This window comes from Erythrolamprus reginae, chromosome 7 (assembly GCF_031021105.1).
Source record: "Erythrolamprus reginae isolate rEryReg1 chromosome 7, rEryReg1.hap1, whole genome shotgun sequence".
NCBI lineage: Eukaryota > Metazoa > Chordata > Lepidosauria > Squamata > Dipsadidae > Erythrolamprus > Erythrolamprus reginae.
This window is the reverse complement of record NC_091956.1, coordinates 42,782,148-42,795,245: the sequence shown is the minus strand read 5'-3', so window position 1 is coordinate 42,795,245 and position 13,098 is coordinate 42,782,148. Positions and strand designations below refer to the sequence as shown.

The window sequence follows — 13,098 nt, the reverse complement described above, 5'->3', positions numbered from 1 at the left end:
GAAGAATCCAGTTGAACAGTCTTTTAGAATCAAGTTTACCTGAGTTTGTTCTTTTTGTACTAGATGAAATAAGCTCAAAACCTGGACTAATAATTATTTCTCTTGAGTTGAACAGCAATACTTTTTAAAAGTGTTGTAATAGAAACAGTCAAGAATTAAAAAGAACCAAATTTGATTGACAGGACTTCTTAACATTTATTAGGTAGATAAAACTTAATGACAATACTAAATTAGGTAGATAAAATTTAATGACAATACTAAAATTTAATGACTTGAACATAAAATTACTGAAGCTAACAAACAGCTTGGGGAAAAAACTGATTTTTAGATAGGAGGGAATGCTGATGCATTGCTTTAATAACAATGTATCGTATTCATATATTAATTCTAAAATGCTTGCTAAAAGTAAAATTCCTTCAGATATCTGAATCATATCATTCTTTTACTTAATTGGAGCCCTTGAATTGTTACTATTGTATATGTGTTTTTAAAATAATTTGGTCTTTATCATACAGAAACCAACAGCCCTGCACTGCCTGAATCCTTTTTTCAGAAGGTCCAGAAACACCAAGCAAGACTAGTAGCTTTTCCAGTTCTTTCAACACAATCTTCCTTTGAAGATTCTCTTCCAACAAGGTCACGATCTGTATCACCAGAGAAAACAAAAGGCAAAAATTCAGTGTTGGTAGGGCTTTCTACAGGTCTGTTTGATGCGAACAACCCAAAGGCAAGTGTTAATAATGTTTAATATCTTTCACAATCTAAATTCTATAATTGAAAGAAAACATATTTTACGAATTAGTTAAGTCACATAAGCTAATATAAAATGTTGGGTTTTGCATGCACCATGTATGGATTTATTTAGTAGTAGACATAGCCACCGTTCCCTGTAAGCTGCGCATACGCGCGCCCCAAAATACCCCCCGCGCACCCTTTTCCATGGGTGCGCACTCCCCATCCCCCTGCCAGCCTGCGGGGGGTGGGGGTGGGGGCAGGGAGGTGCGGCAGTAGGAGGAAAGGGAGCCGCGGCCGCCCCTGCCTCCCCATGGTGCCTCCGGCCAAACGCGCCCCTGGCTTCTCGGCCCTGCCCCCCGCCCGCCCGATCCGCCCCCTCTCCGCCTCCGCCCCCTCCTGCCTTGGGGCGCGACTTCTCCCACGGCGGTGGCGGCTGCGGGACGAAAGCACTGCCAGCCAGGGGGCTGCGAGAGAGGGCTTTCTCCGTGGGCTTCGGGAATGCCCGTCCCGCCCCTCTTGCAGCCCCTTCTCTGGGAGCGCTTTCATCCCAGACTTTCAGCAAGGGGGCTGCAGTAGAGGCAGGGCAGGCGTTCTTGAAGCGCTTGGAGAAAGCGCTCTCGCAGCCCCCTCGCCGTCGGTGCCTCCATTCCGGAGCTCCGGCTCACAGCTGATCACCCTGCCGCCGCCCCACGGCTACTGCCCAATGCCACTGCTGAGAGAAAGGGGGGGAGAGAGAGAGATAGCAAGAGAGAGAAGAGAAAGAAAGCAATAGAGAGAGAGAAAGAAAACAAGAGAGAAAGAGAGAGAGAGATGAAAGGGGGGAGAGATAGCAAGAGAGAGAAGAGAAAGAAAGCAAGAGAGATAGAAAGAAAGAGTGACAGAGAAAGAAAGCAATAGAGAAAGAGAGAGAGAGAAAGAGGGGGAGAGAAAGAGAAAGAAATGACTTGATTTAAAGCATATGGTAAAAAGCACCCAAATAATAACAGAGAAAAAAACCCCCAGCAGTTTGTGTGTGTGTGTGTGTGTGTGTGTGTGTGTGTGTGTGTGTGAACTCTTGAACCATTTCCAATAGCTCACCTCTAATTGGAAATGGTTCAAGAGTTCACACACACACACACACACACACACACACACACACACACGGGGGGAGGAGACAGGGATGGAAAAAGAGAAGATTATAATAGTAATAGATTTTGGTTTTGTTTTATTATTAATTTCTTTTAATAAAAAAAGAAGGGAATTTTTTTCTTATTTATTTATTTATTTATTTTTCTATGCCGCCCAGTCCCAAAGGGACTGTCACTCAGACACTATACTTTTCCACCCACACCGAAAAAAAATTAGAGGGAACATTGGACATAGCTATTTGCATATACAGTGGTACCTCAAGATACGAACCCCTCGTCTTACGAACAACTCGTGATACGAACCCGGGGTTCAGAAAAAAATTGCCTCTTCTTACGATCTTTTTTCGAGTTACGAACGCCAAACCCGAACTTCCGGGTTCGGCGTTCGGAGGCTCCTGGGAAGCCGCCCGGCTGTTTTAAAAGGTGACTGCCGGGCTGGGGGGCTTCCCAGCACACCCCCCCCCAACCCCGAACCCGGAAGTTTGGCAAAAGTTCGGGGTTCGGGCGGGGTGCTTGGAAGCCCCCCAGCCCGGCGGTCACATTTTAAAATAGCCGGGCGGCTTCCCAGGAGCCTCCGAACGCCGAAAGCGGAAGTTCGGGTTTGGCGTTCGGCTTCGGGAGGCTCCTGGAAAGCCATGTCTTTAACTCGGCTCTGCTACGTACATTTTCCCTGCAGTTGATCCAAGCACTGCAAGGGAAGGAACGAACTGAAATGCGAGTCAGGAGTCCTGGAAACGTAACAATAAGGGGGTTGGTGGAATAATCATTGGGAATGGGGTGTCCTGGAAGTTGGGATACTGGCTCTCCCAGCCTCCTCATTCCCCCCCCCCCCCCGTTTCTTTAAGGCTTCCCCTCTCGTGCGCAAGGGAAAGCAAGGGGTGGGAAATGCGAGTCAGGAGTCCTGGAAACGTAACAATAAGGGGGTTGGTGGAATAATCATTGGGAATGGGGTGTCCTGGAAGTTGGGATACAGGCTCTCCCAGCCTCTTCATTCCCCCCCCCCCCCTGTTTCTTTAAGGCTTCCCCTCTCGTGCGCAAGGGAAAGCAAGGGGTGGGAAATGCGAGTCAGGATTCCTGGAAACGTAACAATAAGGGGGCTGGTGGAATAATCATTGAGAATGGGGTGTCCTGGAAGTTGGGATACAGGCTCCCCCAGCCTCCTCATTCCCCCCCCCCGTTTCTTTAAGGCTTCCCCTCTCGTGCGCAAGGGAAAGCAAGGGGTGGGAAATGCGAGTCAGGAGTCCTGGAAACGTAACAATAAGGGGGCTGGTGGAATAATCATTGGGAATGGGGTGTCCTGGAAGTTGGGATACAGGCTCTCCCAGCCTCCTCATCTCCCCCCCCCCCATTTCTTTAAGGCTTCCCCTCTCGTGCGCAAGGGAAAGCAAGGGGTGGGAAATGCGAGTCAGGATTCCTGGAAACGTAACAATAAGGGGGCTGGTGGAATAATCATTGGGAATGGGGTGTCCTGGAAGTTGGGATACAGGCTCTCCCAGCCTCTTCATCCCCCCCCCCCGTTTCTTTAAGGCTTCCCCTCTCGTGTGCAAGGGAAAGCAAGGGGTGGGAAATGCGAGTCAGGATTCCTGGAAACGTAACAATAAGGGGGCTGGTGGAATAATCATTGGGAATGGGGTGTCCTGGAAGTTGGGATACAGGCTCTCCCAGCCTCCTCATTCCCTCCCCTTTCTTTAAGTTTTCTTTATTAGATTTGTATGCCGCCCCTCTCTGTAGACTCCTTAAAGAAACGAGGGAGGGGGGGAATGAGGAGGCTGGGAGAGCCTGTATCCCAACTTCCAGGACACCCCATTCCCAATGATTATTCCACCAGCCCCTTTTTTGTTACGTTTCCAGGACTCCTGACTCGCATTTCCCACCCCTTGCTTTCCCTTGCACACGAGATGAGAAGCCTTAAAGAAACGGGGGGGGGGGGGGGAATGAGGAGGCTGGGAGAGCCTGGATCCCAACTTCCAGGACACCCCATTCCCAATGACTATTCCACCAGCCCCCTTTTTGTTACGTTTCCAGGACTCCTGACTCGCATTTCCCACCCCTTGCTTTCCCTTGCACACGAGAGGGGAAGCCTTAAAGAAACGGGGGGGGGGGGGGGAGATGAGGAGGCTGGGAGAGCCTGCATCCCAACTTCCAGGACACCCCATTCCCAATGATTATTCCACCAGCCCCCTTTTTGTTACGTTTCCAGGACTCCTGACTCGCATTTCCCACCCCTTGCTTTCCCTTGCACACGAGATGAGAAGCCTTAAAGAAACGGGGGAGGGGGGGAATGAGGAGGCTGGGAGAGCCTGCATCCCAACTTCCAGGACACCCCATTCCCAATGATTATTCCACCAGCCCCCTTTTTGTTACGTTTCCAGGACTCCTGACTCGCATTTCCCACCCCTTGCTTTCCCTTGCGCACGAGATGAGAAGCCTTAAAGAAACGGGGGGGGGGGGGGAATGAGGAGGCTGGGAGAGCATGCATCCCAACTTCCAGGACACCCCATTCCCAATGATTATTCCACCAGCCCCCTTTTTGTTACGTTTCCAGGACTCCTGACTCGCATTTCCCACCCCTTGCTTTCCCTTGCACACGAGAGGGGAAGCCTTAAAGAAAGGGGGGGACGGGAGGGAGATGAGGAGGCTGGGAGAGCCTGCATCCCAACTTCCAGGACACCCCATTCCCAATGATTATTCCACCAGCCGCCTTTTTGTTACGTTTCCAGGACTCCTGACTTGCATTTCCCACCCCTTGCTTTCCCTTGCACACGAGAGGGGAAGCCTTAAAGAAACGGGGGGAGGGATGAGGAGGCTGGGAGAGCCTGTATCCCAACTTCCAGGACACCCCATTCCCAATGATTATTCCACCAGCCCCCTTTTTGTTACGTTTCCAGGACTCCTGACTCGCATTTCAGTTCGTTCCTTCCCTGCCAGCGCTTGGATCAACTGCAGAGAAAATGTATTGTAGCAGAGATGAGGGGAGGGTAGGAGAGCCAGCCACCCCTTGCCCTCCCTTGCCAGAGATGGGGGCAGCCTTAAAGAAACGGGGGGATTAGGAGGCTGTGAGTGCCCGTATCTCAACTTCCTCGTGAAGTTTTCAGGGCACTAAACAACCACGCAGCCCCAAACCTGATGGAAGAAATGTGCCCCCCTGCCATCCTCAGAGCCCCCAGCGCTCCAGTTTTCCTCTTCTTTAGTTGACAGATTGACCTCTCTCTATACCGCGTCTCCATTGTCTGCGCTTCGCTGAGGACCGGAGCTCAGAGGCTTGGTCCCCCTGAGCAAAGGGGAAGGAAAAGAACCTCCCCCTGTTCTCTACCGGCATTCAGGGACCCATACACACACAGCAGAGTGAGAGCCAGGGAGCCTTGTCTGAAGCCGAAGCTCCGGATTCCCCTTTGCTGCCACCTCCGAAAACACTTTCAAGGAGGGTGTAAGCCCTGCCGGCTGACAAGCTGCGAGGCAGCTTCCCACATGTGTTAATCACCCACAAAGCTCCATACGCAGCCTCTGCTGTGTCCCCCTTCCCTCCTCCCCCTGTCCCCAAACAAGGATCAGAATGCCGGTTGTCATAAGGCAAAAGGGGCGAGTTTTGGACTTGCACGCATTATTCGCTTTTTCATTGATTCCTATGGGAAACATTGTTTCATCTTACGAACTTTTCACCTTACGAACCTTGTCCCAGAACCAATTAAGTTCGTAAGACGGGGTTCCACTGTATACGTATGCATTTATTTGCTATAGATATAGAATTTCTTCTAAATGATTATAAAATTATGATATCTGATCTGTATAGCCGGGGTTCCCAGCTCCTGGTTCACAGATCGGTATCAGTCTGTGGCCTATTAAAAACCAGACTACATAATTGGAGGTGAGCTACAGGTGAGGCACAAAATCAAAACCATTCCCCCCTGCCTCTGGTCTGTAGAAAAAATGTCTTCCATGAAACCAGTGCCTGGTGCCAAAAGGTTGGGGGCTGCTGCTGTACAGTACAATAAATACATACAAAAGTTTTCATATAAAAAAGGAGACATTCTCCACTGCACTTGGAAGGAGAGTCCAACATGGGTTAATTTACCAATCCAATTGGTAGAGACTGAGTTAAAAATTAACATATTAGCTATGTACCACCCCCTGGTAGCCCCCATACTTTCAGTTTTAAAAACTCAGTCCAAGAGTAGAGACTGCTGAGATTTTTCTCTATATAAATAAATTGTAATACCTTATATTAACATGTCTCTCTTTTCTTTCTTTTTTTCTCTTTAGATCCTTGAAGAAGACAGGCCCTCCGCGAGCATGACCCCCGAAGTTTTTCTCCTCAGGGGGCTTCTTCCCTCAGCGGGATCTCCCCCAGAGAGGAGCAACTGAGCCCTGGGTCCCTGGCCTCCGTGGCCAAACTGGGCTGCGAGCCGAAGGTGGGGGGGGCGCCCCCCCACTGGGAGGCTTGAGGGAATCCCCGGATTCCCCGAAGAGAGCTGGAACCAGCAGAGGCAGGCGCCAGCACCTCTCAGCTGTTAGGCGACCGCCAAGCACTCCGCCGCCGCCGCAGCCCAAGAAATAAGAAGCGGCGAAGACATTCGGGAACCCAGAACGGGCCCAAAACGAGAGGAGAGTGCCAGGATTGGCAGCAGAAGCTGCAGGAGCGCCTCTCAGATGATGGGTGGCTGGCGGGTGTGCCGCCGCCAATGCCGCCGCGATGCTGGGGCCGCAATCAGCTGTCCGCCGAGACAGCCGGGCAACCTCAAAGGGAGCCTCCTTAATAGTGGCAGGCCATGGGAGGCCAAGGAAGCCGCCATTTTTAATGGCCATACCTCCCCAGCACCCGCCATTAATAGCGGAAGGCAGGAAGCGCCAGTTCCAGCAGCTGGCGCGAAGAGGCGGAAGACCTGAGTGCGCAGGCACAGAACGCCAAGAGGCAAATTTGCCATTTTTGCAACTCATTGTACACAACAAGGTGGATTAGGTTTAGGTTTAGGTTTAGGTTTATTGGATTTATATGCCGCCCCTCTTCGCAAACTCGGGGCGGCTCACAACAATAATAAAAAACAGTACAGTACACAATACCAAATCCAATGCCCACCCATCCAGTTTCAATTTAAATTAATAATCTTATAAAAAACAGTATATATAAAAAACAGGCACACAGTCAATCAATCAACAAAACAACATGGCTTAGCCCTCAGACTCCTGGCTTACTGTGAGTACAGTAAGGTGGTGAAAAAACGGCCCCCTCACCTTCAGCCCCTAAAGACAAGGCCAAGGCCAAGGATCAGGCCAAAAACCCACAGGCCTCCTTCTGCCTCCCTCAAGGAGGCAGAGAGGCGAATTAAGGCCCTGGAGCAGAGGTTAGAGGCAGCCTTCCAACCCCCCGTGAGAACTCCTGTGCTATTCACTTGGCAGGCACCTCAGGCTTCAGAACCACTAACCCCTCGGTCCACCCTTGGGCCTACAGGGATGTTTGCAGAACAGGACTGGTCCCCAGAGAGACAGTTACCCTTCCTACCACAGATGATGCCTTCACCTGGTACAGCCTTGACCAGACCTGGGTCTGCAGGTCATCCCATGAGGAACATGCAAGGCCCCTCGGCTACATTTATACCTAGTGCTGCCGGGCTCAGGGACCAACCTGAAACATGGCAACATATGTCACCTGCCCTGCAAGAAATGATCACAAATGCGTATTCCCAAGGAATAGCGGCAGGAGTGCAACAACATACACAACGCCCCCGCCAGGCTCAACCAAGGTATCTCTGGTCTGTACCGCCCCCTTCGTGTTTGCCCTGATAGAAGATAGTGATAAGGAGTATGATTTGTCTGATGATGAAACAACCCCCAAGCAACAACCGGCTGCGGGGCTCTTTAAACCAGCCCTATTCAGAATTCTTCTCCATAAGGCGAAACAAGTGGTGGATCTACCAGGCACCACTAAGACGCCTGAAACCACTAACACGGCTAAGACATCTACCACCCCGTTTAAGGAACCTCAACCCGAATCAGACCATATTCCATTATCAGAGATTTTCCTTTAAGGCGTAAAACGCCCTTGGCAGCATCCTGCAGCAGCACAGGACCCCTCTGTCATTGAGAGGAAGTTTTATACCTTTGACGAGGAGGTCGAGAAACTACTGGAGTTCTCACCGATTGACCAACCAGTGGTGACCCTGGTTTCCAGTGCTCTGGTGCCTTCAGAGACAGGTGACAGTTTAAAACCAGAGGACAGGAAGGCAGAGACATTGTTGCATAAAGCACACCTGATGTCCAGTTGTGCATTCCAAGCGGCAGCTTCAGTGTCCTTCTTCAATAGGGCTTCGATAATGTGGATTCAAGAGATGCAATCCCGACTTGGGCCCGACGAGGGTCATCTGCGCCAGGATTTGAGTAAGTTGCTAGCTGCAGCGGAATTCTTGGCCGATGCCACCCTGGCAAAGGTTTTGGCGAGAGGCATGGCGACCACTCTTTCTTCACGACACCTTCTGTGTTTGAGAAACTGGCAGGCCGATTTAAAATCAAAATGGCGCTTGGTCTTGGCCCCTTTTTAGGGCTCTAAGCTGTTTGGGGATGTACTAGAATCGGTCCTCATAGAGGACAGGGACAAGAGGAAGGTACTTCCCAAGGCCCACAGGCAACAGGACCGCAGGTCCGCTCCCTACACAAGACGATAGTCCTTTCATTGAGACCCTGCCTCCAATACAGGCCAAAATACAAGGAATTATTCACAAGGCCAATATAGCCAATCGTCATTTAGAAGCGATCGCGAATCGTTCCATGATAGATCAAGAGGCTACCACCAGACAAGACGCCCTTTTAGAGGCAGTGGTCAAAGAGGATTCAAATGCACCAAGTGACTCAGCCGCACTACAACCCATAGGAGGCAAGCTGCTTCGCTTCAGTACCTCCTGGTGGTACACATCCTCCGACAAATGGGCACTAGCCACAGTTTCACAAGGACTGCATCTGGAATTCCTCCAGCCCCCACCAAATCGTTTCCTACACTGCCCAGTGCTCCAAGACTCTCAAAAGAGAGCACAGTTACACCGAGAGATTGCACACCTTTTGGACATTCAGGCTATAGAGAGGGTGCCCCGTCACGCCGAGGGCACAGGCTTCTATTCAGTAGTCTTCATAGTTTCCAAGGCTTCCGGAGGCTGCAGAATGATCCTGAACTTGAAACAGTTGAACACATTCATAGGTTACAGAAGGTTCAGGATGCACTCTCTCCAGACGAACTTAGCATTAATTTGTCCACAGGATCTTCTTAAGTCCATAGATTTGAAGGCGGCTTAATTCCACCTTCCCATTTACCTGGCACATCGGAGGTTTCTGCGCTTTTGCCTGGAAGGGACTCACTACCAGTATCGGGCCATGCCTTTTGGCCTTTCACCGGCCCCTCGGACATTCACAAACTTACTAGATGTCCTAACAGCCAACCTCCAATCTCGGTCCATCCGTTTGATGGCGTATTTGGATGACATAATTATACTGTCCAAGTCCCCATCTCGGGAGAAGGAGGACTTGGCCCTAACCATACAGACACTGGGGACACACGGTTTCACCATCAACAAGGAAAAGAGCCACTTTCTTCCCACAACCTAGTTATTGCACCTGGGTTCCATCATAAACACAGTATCGGGTACCGTGTCCCTGTCTCCAGAAAGACAAGTCACCATCTGTCATTTGATTTCCAGACTCTAACACCAGAAATGACTTCCTCTCTCACTGCTGTCCAAGATACTTGGAACCTTGGTGTCATCCATAGGCATTGTGCCATGGGTCCGACATCATATCCGGGCCTTACAGTGGTTCCTTCTCCCTGCACAGAGGGCCAAGGTGAGTCACTCTCACAGGCGGGTCAGTCTTCCTTGAGAGGTCAGAGACTCGCTGAAGTGGTGGATATCTCCAGCCCTACTTCGGGGGCCCTCCTTCCGCATACAACATCACGTCATTCTTACCAGAGAAGCAAGCCTCTTGGGCTGGGGGGCACACATTGGGCCTCACATGACTCAAGGACTCTGGGCCGCAGAGGATTTGACCCCGGTCAACATCAACTTCCTCGAGCTCAAGGCAGTGTTTCTTGCCCTCCAAGCCTTCTTCTCTCTAGTTTCGGGCAGACATGTGTTGGTATTAATAGACAACGTCGCAACCAGGGCCCACCTAAACCATCAGGGGGGCACGAAGTCGCAGCGCCTTATGAAGGAGACCATGAATCTTTTCAACTGGGCCGAAATTAATCTGGCGTCTTTGACAGCAGAGCACATTGCCGGAACCAGCAACATACAGGCAGACTGGTTAAGGAGGGCGACCCTGGATCCCTCGGAGTGGAGGCTGAACCCGGAACTATTTCAGCAAATAGTTCTTCGATTCGGGACTCCGTTAGTGGATCTTTTTGCGACCCATATCAATGCCCAACTTTTGAGACTTTACTCCCGGTTCCCCTCGCCGGGGGCAGAAAAGATCAACGCTCTACTATCTTCCTGGCCCCAGGGCCTTTTGTACACATTCCCCTCGACAAGTCTCATTCAGAGGGTAGCGAACAAAATACTGGAAGAATGAGCAGAAGTGCTAATGGTGGCTCCCCATTGGCCACGGTTCTCAGATCTAGTAGCCCTGTCAGTGTCTCTCCGGATAAGGACAATTCTCTCAGTCAGGGGACCTTACATCATCCAGATCCCCAGTGGCTCCAACTAACTGGCACTTGAGAGTAACAGACTGAAAGGACAACAATTACCAGAAAAGGTCATTATTACTATGCAAGCCACTCACCGTCCTCGACGTCCAGGATTTACCAGGCAACGTGGTCGGCCTTCTGTAACTTTTGTGCCACACAACAAACCGATCCTAAGGAAGCATCAGTGATTCCAGTCTTAGAATTCTTGCAAACGGGGATTGATCGGGGTTTGGCCCCTAACACCCTGAGGAGACAGGTGGCGGCTCTTTTGACCATTATTCAGGTGACTGAAACACGCTCATTGGCCCTCCATCCATGGGTGAAGGACTTCATCCGAGGAGCCTCTAACAAACACTTCCTGCTGGTCCATAGGTTTCCATCATAGGACCTTTCACTCGTCTTACGGGCACTCACAGGACCACCGTTTGAGCCCCTGAGATCGATTCCTCTTCGTTTTCTTTCCACTAAGATGGCCTTCCTCGTAGCAATAACTTCAGCTTGCAGAGTGTCTGAACTATCGGCTCTATCTATTTGTCCGGATCTTTGTATATTTCATCCAGATAGAGTCGTTTTGAGGTTGGACCCCTCCTTTGTACCAAAGGTGAACACTACCTTTCATAGGAAGCAAGAACTCATGCTCCCTGACTTCTGCACTCAGGGTAACCACCCTGCAGAGCTCAGATGGCATAAGGTCGATGTCAGACGAGTATTGAAAATCTACATTAGGAGGACTGAGCCATTCAGGAAATCTGAAACGTTGTTTGTGTCTTTTTCCCAGCACAAGATGGGACTAGGAGTGTCATCAAAATCCATCAGCCGTTGACTCCAGGACTGTATCAGCGAAGCATACAAGGCAAGTGCTCAACCCCCGCCAACGGGGGTGACAGCCCACTCGACCTGGAGTGCAGCTACGTCGGCAGCATGGTCAACACAAGTGTCCATTGAGGACATTTGCCAAGCGGCGACATGGGCGGCTCTGTCCACATGTATTCGCAATTACAAGTTGGATTCTTTTGCTTTGGCAGAAGCAGCATTTGTGAGACGAATTCTACATGGGCCTTGATCTTTGGTATATCCCATGTTGGACTCTCCTTCCAAGTGCAGTGGTGAAGAACCGTTGTACCTACCTGAATGGCCTTCTCGGTGCACTGGAAGGAGAGTCCAAACCCACCCAGCATTGTTCTAGTTCAGGGACGCTGGAGTATTTGGGTCCAATTAAGTTATGTGTTTTCATTATTGTTGAAAATAAATAATAGTTTTCCTTACATTGTTTTCGTTTTAAAAACTGAAAGTATGGGGGCTGCCAGGGGGCGGTACCTAGCTAATATGTTAATTTTTAACTCAGTCTCTACCAATTGGATTGGTAAATTAATCCATGTTGGACTCTCCTTCGAGTGCATCGAGAAGACCGTTCAGGTAGGTACAACGGTTCTTTTGGCCCCAGGAGGATTCAGGAAGGCCTACTAGGTCCAAAACAGGTGTGTGGGTGTGGTATGCCCACCCAAGCCCATTTTTGGTACCAGGAGGGTGCATGGAGGCCTACTAGGCCCAAAATGGGGCACAGAGGGGATCATGCACGCATGTGCAGGGGACCTCCAGTTGCACAGTGGGAGGTCATATGTGCATGCACGGGGGTGGGGGAGTATGGGGGTCCTGCACGCATGCTGGCATGCATACTACGACAAAAAAGTTAGTCAACACTGACCTATAATTTTTTCCCATTACCAAACAATACAGTTGCTTCATTCTTAGAGATAAAAATAAATATAAATTTACTTTGTTACAATATTTTATATTTATATCTTTATTAAGATACTATGTTATCTTGATATAAGCTTTGCTTTTTGATTTAATCTATTCATGTAATGACTATTTCATTTCAGTTGCTAAGGACATGTTCCCTTCCAGATCTTTCAAAATTGTATAGAACGTTAGTTGATGTTCCCAGTGTTGCAGATGTCCAAATTCAAGAGAATCTTGAAATTGATGATGTGGAAGATGTTCCAATTAAAGAACATTCAGATTCTGAAGAAATGTGAGCTATGGTACTTCACTAAAAGTATTTAGAGAATGTGTTTGCCATGATTTTCATGAAAATTGAAATAAATGATAGTATTAATAAAAGGTAATTATTTTTTTAAAAGGGTTGTTTGCTATCCCAGTCTGATACTTTTAAAAAGACTGGAACTACAGTTTCCAGAGGTTCCAATTAGCATGCTCAGTACTTCTTTTGGCTGGGTGTTTGGTCCCCAGTACGTTTGAAGTGCATAGCTTGGAGAAGTCTAGGTTATAACTGTGGCATGTTGGTGTCTTTAATCAGGAAGGGAAAACAGTTCAGAACATACTTTGAACAGTGATAAAAATGCAAAAATAACAAATAGATAACTAATTTTTTAATTCTTTACATACATTAAGTATTAATTCACCTGATGGAAATCATTCATTGCTTTTATTGGCAAAATTGGAATGTAGTAATCACAGAGAGTTGATCACCAATAGAATGGCTGGGAAAGGAAACTGAATGTCTGTTGTTGTAAAAGACATTGTGGAAGTAAGCACAAAAGGTTTTGAGAAACA

At 49.1% G+C, this 13,098-nt stretch overlaps 1 protein-coding gene across 36 annotated transcripts in view; it reads left to right on the top strand.

The window, feature by feature from the left end:
• The window catches only part of NEK1 (NIMA related kinase 1), a 213,091-nt gene that overhangs the window by 126,399 nt on the left and 73,594 nt on the right, over window positions 1–13,098 (top strand). For all 36 annotated transcript variants that reach the window (XR_011559613.1, XR_011559611.1, XR_011559607.1 and 33 more), the window contains 2 exons: window positions 516–727; window positions 12,405–12,556. Coding sequence is in view for 18 of the 36 variants with exons in the window: in XM_070757424.1 (XP_070613525.1) it covers window positions 516–727; window positions 12,405–12,556 (364 nt within the window). In the remaining 18 variants the exon portion in view is untranslated. The remainder of the gene's footprint in view (window positions 1–515; window positions 728–12,404; window positions 12,557–13,098) is intronic.